An 8,266-nucleotide genomic window follows, 5' to 3' on the forward strand; every position below is an offset into this window, starting at 1 on the left:
CTACAGCTCCGTTTGCTCGAAGGCCAATGATCGTGTATGGCCCTATCCACTTGGATTTTAGCTTACCAGGCATTAGCTTCAGCCGGGATTGAAAAAGGAGTACTTTCTGCCCTACCCGAAGTTCCTTGACTCGGAGATTCTTATCATGCCAGAGTTTGGTTCTTTCTTTATACCACATGGCCGAGTCGAATGCCTCCAGTCTTAGCTCATCCAATTCTTGTAGCTGCAGTTTTCGTTCCTCTTCACAGGCTTGTGTCTTCATGTTCATCTCTTTAACGGCCCAGTAAGCTTTATGTTCCACCTCCACGGGTAAATGGCACATTTTCCCGAACACCAATTTGTACGGTGACATCCCGATTGGTGTTTTGTAAGCAGTCTATAAAACCAGAGAGCATCGTCGAGGTGCTTACTCCAATCTTTCCTCGTGGTGTTCACCGTCTTTTCCAAGATGTTTTTGATTTCTCTGTTCGAGATCTCCGCTTGACCATTCGACCGGGGATGATAGGGTGTAGATAACTGATGATGTACACCATATTTTCTCATCAAAGCATCTATTGTGCGTACCTTGGTCCGAGATGATGGCTCTGGGCACCCCATACCTATTGAAAGTATTGGTCCGCAAAAATTTAGCTACCTCCTTTGACTCACAGGTGGGCGTAGCCTTTGCTTCTATCCATTTGGATACATAATCCACCGCAACCAAAATGTATGCATTCCCATGTGAAGATGGGAAAGGGCCCATAAAGTCCATGCCCCAAACATCGAAAATCTCACAAACTATTATCGGGTTCTGTGGCATCTCATCTCTTCTAGAAATTCCCCCGGTCAGTTGACATCTTTCACAGACTTGACAAAACTCCAAAGAGTCCTTGTTCAGAGTCGGCCAATAAAATCCACTGTCAAAAACCTTCCTGGCAGTTTTCCTAGGCCCAAAATGACCCCCACAAGCTAAGGCATGGCAGTGGTTCAAGATATCTTTCTGTTCCCACTCCGGGATGTATCGTCGGATAACCTGATCTGAGCACATCTTCCAGAGGTAGGGATCATCCCAGAAGTAGTTTTTGGCTTCACTCTTCAGCTTCATTTTCTGGGCCCGGGAAATTTCGTGGGACCCTGGCAGTTCTCCAGTGACTAAGTAATTAGCCAGGTCAGCGAACCATGGCTCCGCATTCATCGGGCGCTTCCCCCTGTCTGATGTTCCTAGACCTGTTACTGTGAACACTGCTTCCCAGTCGATAGACCTAACAGACTTCCATATATAATAAAGATGTTCCTCGGGGAAGGCATCAGGTATAACTTCATCTGTATCCCCTTGGAATATTCGGCTCAAATGATCTACAACTTTGTTCTCTGTCCCTTTCTTATCTTTTACCTCCCAATCAAATTCTTGTAGCAACAGCACCCATCTAATCAACCTTGGCTTAGACTCCCTCTTGGCCAGGAGATACTTAATCGCAGCATGATCAGTGTAGACTATTACTTTCGACCCTAATAGATACGGTCGAAATTTCTTGAATGAGTACACCACTGCCAGCATCTATTTTTCTGTGGTATCATAGTTCTTCTGAGCCTGGTTGAGGGTCTTCGAGGCATAAAAAATGACATAGCTTTTCCCGTCAATCCTCTGACCTAGGACCGCTCCCACTGCAAAATCACTCGCATCGCACATTATTTCGAAGGGGTAATTCCAGTCTGGTGCGCGGATTATCGGGGCAGAGACAAGTCTATCCTTCAGCATCCGGAACGCCTTCTTGCATCCTTCATCAAAATCAAACTCCACATCATTGTGCTAGAGATGCGTTAGCGGTTGGGCAATTTTTGCAAAATCCCTGATGAACCTCCTATAAAAACCTGCGTGACCCAGGAACCCTCTAACCTCCTTCTGATTCGTGGGGTAGAGCAGTTTCGAGATTACATCCACCTTGGCTTTATCCACTTGAATCCCTCTCTCGGAGACTACATGGCCGAGGAGTATTCCTTCAGGCACCATGAAATGGCATTTCTTGAAGTTTAGGACTAAATTCTTCTCCTGACACCTTCTCAATACCAGATCCAAATTAGCCAAGCATGCATCGAAGGAATTCCCAAACACAGTGAAATCATCCATAAAAATTTCAATGCACACTTCCAACAAGTCTGAGAAGATGCTCATCATACAACGTTGGAATGTACCCGGTGCATTGCATAATCCAAACGGCATTCTTCAATACGCATAAGTACCAAACGGGCAGGTAAATGTTGTCTTCTCCTGATCTTCCGGATCCACATATATCTGGAAGTATCCACTGTATCCGTCTAGGAAGCAAAAATATTGCTTTCCAGCCAACCTCTCCAACATCTGGTCAATGAAGGGCAAAGGAAAATGATCCTTTTTAGTGGCTTCATTAAGCTTCCGGTAATCGATGCACATTCTTCATCCAGTCACCAATCTAGTAGGCACCAACTCATTCTTATCATTTTCCACAACTTGTATTCCCGACATCTTTGGCACCATGTGAACTGGGCTGACCCATTCGCTTTCTGGAATGGTACTAATCCCCAAGGATAGCAGCTTCAAAACTTCCTTCAGAACCTCTTCCCTCATGTTTGGGTTTAGCTTGTGTTGTGGGTCTCTACGCGCCTTTGCCCCCTCTTTCAGTCGGATGTGGTGCATGCAAAGATCAGGGCTGATTCCCACCAGGTCGGAGAGCGTCCACCCTATGGCCTTCTTGTTCCTCCGGATCACTTCCAGTAGATCATTCTCCTGTTCCGCTGTCAAATGGCTGTTGATTATTACTGGGAACGTTTCATCTTCCCCAATGTAGGCATACTTCAGGGTCTCGGGTAGTTTCTTCAACTCCTTCTATGGTGTGATGGCTTCCTGGGGCAGGGGGTTTTTCTCCAGACTTCTTGTTGCTATTTCATCCAAAGTGGTTCCCTCGTCTAGACCTTTTACCTGAACAGACCCCATTGACTCGAATGACAGTGGTTGGTGTTAAAATGCGTGATCGCTTCATTATCTGTTCATCTGTCAGGTTCCGAGTTAATAGGGTTTCACACCATCCTGCCACCTCCTTATCAACAGACTGGCTCAGCTCCGAATTATTAAACTGTTCCTGCATTAATTCAGTCTCAAGATATTCATGGACCAGGGGGTTAATGATATCGACAGAATGCAAATTCTCAACATCCAATGGTTTTTTCATGGCTTCATCGATGTTAAATGTGTATTTTTCCCCATGATATTCCAGGCATATTGTTCCATCAAACACATCTATTATAGTCTTAGCGGTGCGTAAGAATGGCCTTCCTAAAAGCACTCTGCTAGACTCAGCAAATTCATTATCACTCATTTTTATCACATGGAAATCAGCTGGGTACAGGAAATCATGCACTTTTACTATCACATTCTCCAGCACACCTTCGGGTGAAATGCATGTTCTATCGGCTAACAGAATTACCACTTTCATATCCACCAGACTCACTCCTATCAACTTCTTATATATCGAAAGTGGTAACACATTTATCGAGGCTCCTAGATCAAACATAGCATGCTCAATTTTTATGTCACCCAGAGAAATAGGCAAAGTGAACATACCTGGGTCTGTGCATTTTGATGGCATCCTCCTCTTTTGTATCACAGCCGACACATTTTCTCCAATTACTATTTTCCCGTCAGGCTTGGTTTTTCTTGCTATGAACTCCTTCATGAATTTACTGAATGTAAGCAGCTTCAAAGCTTGTAGGAAGGGCAGGTTGATCTCCAGCTTGCCGAAAATCTCCATGAAGTCTTCGGTGTCATCCTTCTTCTTTTTGGCTTCCCCCCGATGAGGAAATGGCTTCATGCGCTTCAACGTCCCTATTGGACCCGGGACGGATGATTCACCGACTTCATTCCTTCCTTCCTCAATCTCCACTTCAGGCTCTGGGTCTAAGAAAAATTGATCAGCCGTCCGAGGTAGTGGTTTCTCCAAATCTTCTTTTTGAAGACCGTCTTCTACTCTGATATTGCTTACCTCAGTATCCTCTAGGACAGGGGTCTTGCTTTCCTTACTCGTCAAAAGAGGTGTACTCTCATCTTCTTTCATCACCGGACCTTCATAGCCCCGTCCTGACCTCAAAGTTATCTGACTAATATTTGCCCGGTCAGGTGGTTTCACTGAAGCTGGTATCCTTCCCTCGTGTCCCCTCATCTCATTCAACGAAGTGGCCAATTGTGACATTTGCTTGGCTAACATATCCATAGCAGACTTATGCTCTTGTTGAGCATCTTGAATTTTGTGTACCACATCATTGTTTGTCTGAATATTGTTCTGCATATGTTGTTGAGAGCTGACTAGGTCGTGTTCCATCTCATCCAGATTCCTCGAAGGTATGTAGTTCGATTGATTTGAACTTGACCCCTCCCCTGATTTGGGCGATAATTACCCTGACCTCCTTGATTATTGCTGAACTGGCTCCCTGACCCTTGATTTCTAGGGTGTGTATGCTGGAAGTTCTGATTGTTTCCGGTGGCGTTCCTCTGATGTGGTGGCACATAAGAGCTCCCTTGATTACTCTGGTTCCTGTTGTTTCAATTGGACTGGTCCCCTTGATTGCGATAACTCCAGTTATTCGGTCCTTCCTGGTTTTTTTCCCTGACCAGTTTGAATTATGTTGGGGTCTGTCTTGACCACGGTTAGGCCAGTTCTGCGGGTTCTCTGCTGGACCTGGGTACTGTAGCTGGAGCTGTTGGTTTCCGTCTGCCCATCTAAAACAAGGGTTGTCTCTCCATGGTGCTTCCTTGATCTTCCACAGATTCCAGCTTGTATTCTGATTACTTTGATTCTAATTCCCCATTGCATTTACCTAGGCTTGGAACTCTCCATCGGGTGGTGGACCATAATAGAGCTGGAGTTGATTTTCCTCTGGACCTGGAAGTTTCTCTTTCTCCTGCGAGGTCGGGGAATTCTTTTTCTCAATCGCACTCAGAAGTGCCTTCTCCAACCGATCTATCATGTCCCCAACTCCTTCTCCTTCTTATTCCTTGATTGCGTTGGCTGAACCTCTCCTCATGATACGTGGGTGGTCGTACGCCTTCTTTGCGTTGATCAGCCTTCCCAAAATAACTCCGGGTTTGGAGTGTACAGATGCATATTCAAAACCTCATCGTTATAGGGCGCGTCAGCCCCGAGCAGTGGAGAGGAACTAATATGCAAATACCGATCGCAGCACGGGGGACAACAAGAAGGCCAGCTTTGCCCACCGGGCAGATCAAATGGAAACCCCCCGAACCCCCGTGGATTAAGCTTAATGTCAGTGGAGGTTCGGACGCGGTAACTAGACGGACGTGCGGAGGAGGAATCGTCCGAGATCACCAGGGAAGAGTTCTAACTGCATTTTCCTCAAGAGTTAACGGCCACTCGCTTCTGGAGGCCGAATTCCTTGCCATTCACCTTGGCCTCCAGCTGGCCAAGGAGGTTGGGGACCACATTTGGGTTGAAGCGGATGCCACCCAAGCCATCTCCACTATTAACTCTAAAAGGCTCGGCCCCGCCCAGATACGGCATGTTATGACCCTTATCATCCACATAAAACAGGATTGCACGACAAAGTTCTCATCCATGCCGCGAGAGCGGAATAAAGCCGCAGCCGCTCTGGCTAAGATGGGGCTGGAATCTGACCAATTCCTTCAGTTCGATAGACACTCAATCCCGAGGCTCATCAAGGCTCTCCTTCGGCTAGAAAAGGAAGGAGTCCCCTACGTTGGACAGGTTGCTCACTAAGCTGAACCGAAATCTCAAGAGTCATCTCCGTTTATCTCCGTTTGTTGATCTCCTAGTGACACGGTAGAGTAGGCACCGTCAAGCCCTTTTGGCTTTTCCTTTTCTTACTCTCGAGGTGTTCTTTTCTTTTGAATGTACCTTGTTTTGCAAGCTTGTTCCCTTTGGCATGGCACTTTTGGCCGTGGCCAAGTACTGTACTAAATGGAGATTGGAAATATAGGGATGAGGGACCCGCGAACCCTCCACGGCTAGGTGTTTAAAAAAAAATCTCGTGCTTCACTTGCCTTGTTCTTTGTAAAATTCCCCCCGCTCGAGGAATTCATTAAGTCCTTCGACTCAGGATTAGCTCCTTCATAGAACAGGTAAAAGGTCTCAGCCTCCATCATCCTGTGATTGGGACAGGCGTCGAGCAGCCCCTTAAATCGAGACCAGTACTGACTCAAGGACTCATCGTAATCCTGCTTGCATTCCTGAATCTCCTTCTTTAGGGCATTTGTTTTGTTGGACGGGAAGAAATAATCCAGGAATTCCAGCTTGAAATCCTTCCATGTGTTGATCGAGTCTGGTGGAAGCCTCAGCAGCCAAGTATTAGCCTCCCCCTTAAGGGCAAACGGGACTGCACGCAAACGGTAGTCCTCCTCAGTAGCCTCGTTGGGTCGCTTTTGGATACTGCATAGCTTACTAAACTCGTTTAGGAATTCGTAATGACATTCATTCCTTCGTCCAGAGAATGTAGGTAAAACACCCAGCACATTTGTCTTGATATCAATAGACCTCTGGCGCTGGTTCGAGACTATGGCATGGGCGGGTTCACCGTCCAGATGCGCGGTGAGTGAACCTATCTCCTGATCGGGATCCTCCAAGTGTGCCATATCTACGTCTTCCTCTTCCTCAGTTTGGGAGTGCTCTATTTCTGTAGACGACTTCGGGTCCTCTCCTCCTGGCGAGTTCCACTCCTTCTCACTTTCTGATTCGAATGGGAATGGATCTACTGTCGTAAACCCTGATCTGGTGGTGATGGTGGATGTCGATTCCTTAACCTGCCACCTGACTTGAGCGTCCTTTGACCCAGACGGGTTACTCCAGTTCCCAAATCGTGAGCCCTTGCTCATAAACTGCCAAGAAAAACATTTCTTGAAAAGGCAGAGTACGACTGAAAAGCTGCAAAATAACTAACTAAAGGACTAACTAACAGCGACATCATCTTCTCCAATATTTATCACGAAACAACCTGTTAAAACAGAGCAAAAACGAAGATCGAAGCAAAGTAAACGAAATTAAACCGAAAGAAATGAAGAACAAGTAAAACTAGAGCAGATCTACGACTACTAGACGAGGCAAAACAAGAATGTAGAATTTAAATAACAAAATCAAGCGAAAACAAGCAGATCCATCCACGGGACGCTTAATCCACTCCGGATCCAAGCCATCCACAACAACCAAACATCATTTCCACCTCCGATCCTCAAAAGTCTACGTAGATTCAACCGATCAACAATAGATTTCTTACAAAACAACTCCAAACTCAGATTAACCAACAATAATCAGCAAATCAAACCAAAAACAACACGATAAGATAAACAGAACAAAAGCAGCGATATCCATTGCAAAGTACGAAGTATCCAATGATAATAACAAACAGAACCGAGCCTCGAACAGCGAGGACTCGGCGAGTACGAGAGATAAACAGAAAAAGCAAAAGATGATTGTTTCTTCGCCTCCGTAGAGACGGTGTTGCGACACTTATCGAGGTGAAATGTGAACCCCGCACCAAATTCCCCGTGATGTGTGTGTGTAGAGAAGTGAAAATTAAACTAAGAGCTAAAAAAGTGATGATCCTCATGCCAAGCGCATGCTTTTATTTATAGTGGACAAAGCTTCTAGACTGTTCCTGCATTCTCCATTTTGCCCTCTGATCTGATGTTCCTCAGTCTATTGGTTTTTCCTTCTTTCTGCTTAATTTTCCCGCTAGCTTCTTTTCCCCGGCGATCTTCATTTCCTTCCTGGGGCTAGCGGTTTCTCTACACACCTGGCTTATAAAACCTTGTTAGACCCAAGAAATCACATAATTTTACCCCATAACCAATGCATGAAATTAGCCTTATCATTGGCCTTATTACATTTTAAATCTGATATTATTGCAGTGATGTACTAAATCTAATATTATTTCAAAATTATCATTCTTCTTCCCTCTTACTATCCTTCACTTTGTTTCTTTATTTCAATATTAGATTTAATTTTATAAAAATAAATTTTAAATTTTAATTTTTAAATATCAATAAACTTTTATTAATTATTAAAATTACTATTCAATAACAAATTAATAGTTTTAATCATTATTTGATAGTGTCTAATATTTAATCAATAAGGTACGATGACGCTTTAGTTTTAATCAATATTTAATAGTTTTAATCATAAATAGATCATATAACACGATTTATTCTGAGATAAATATGCATCTAATGTAAGACTAATATAATTTTCGTTTATTAATTTGAAAACAATCAAAATTAACTAGAAAA

At 44.4% G+C, this 8,266-nt stretch overlaps 1 protein-coding gene across 1 annotated transcript; it reads left to right on the forward strand.

The window, feature by feature from the left end:
- The first annotated feature begins 5,108 nt into the window (after positions 1-5,108).
- Positions 5,109-5,744, forward strand: LOC148932601 (uncharacterized). Its single transcript, XM_089065177.1, has one exon. It carries the CDS (start codon positions 5,109-5,111, stop codon positions 5,742-5,744), a length of 636 nt encoding a protein of 211 aa, XP_088921303.1.
- The last annotated feature ends 2,522 nt before the right edge of the window (positions 5,745-8,266 follow it).

This window comes from Salvia hispanica, chromosome 2 (assembly GCF_029641045.1).
Source record: "Salvia hispanica isolate PSC_SH4W2 chromosome 2, Shi_PSC_v1, whole genome shotgun sequence".
Classification (NCBI taxonomy): Eukaryota; Viridiplantae; Streptophyta; class Magnoliopsida; order Lamiales; family Lamiaceae; genus Salvia; species Salvia hispanica.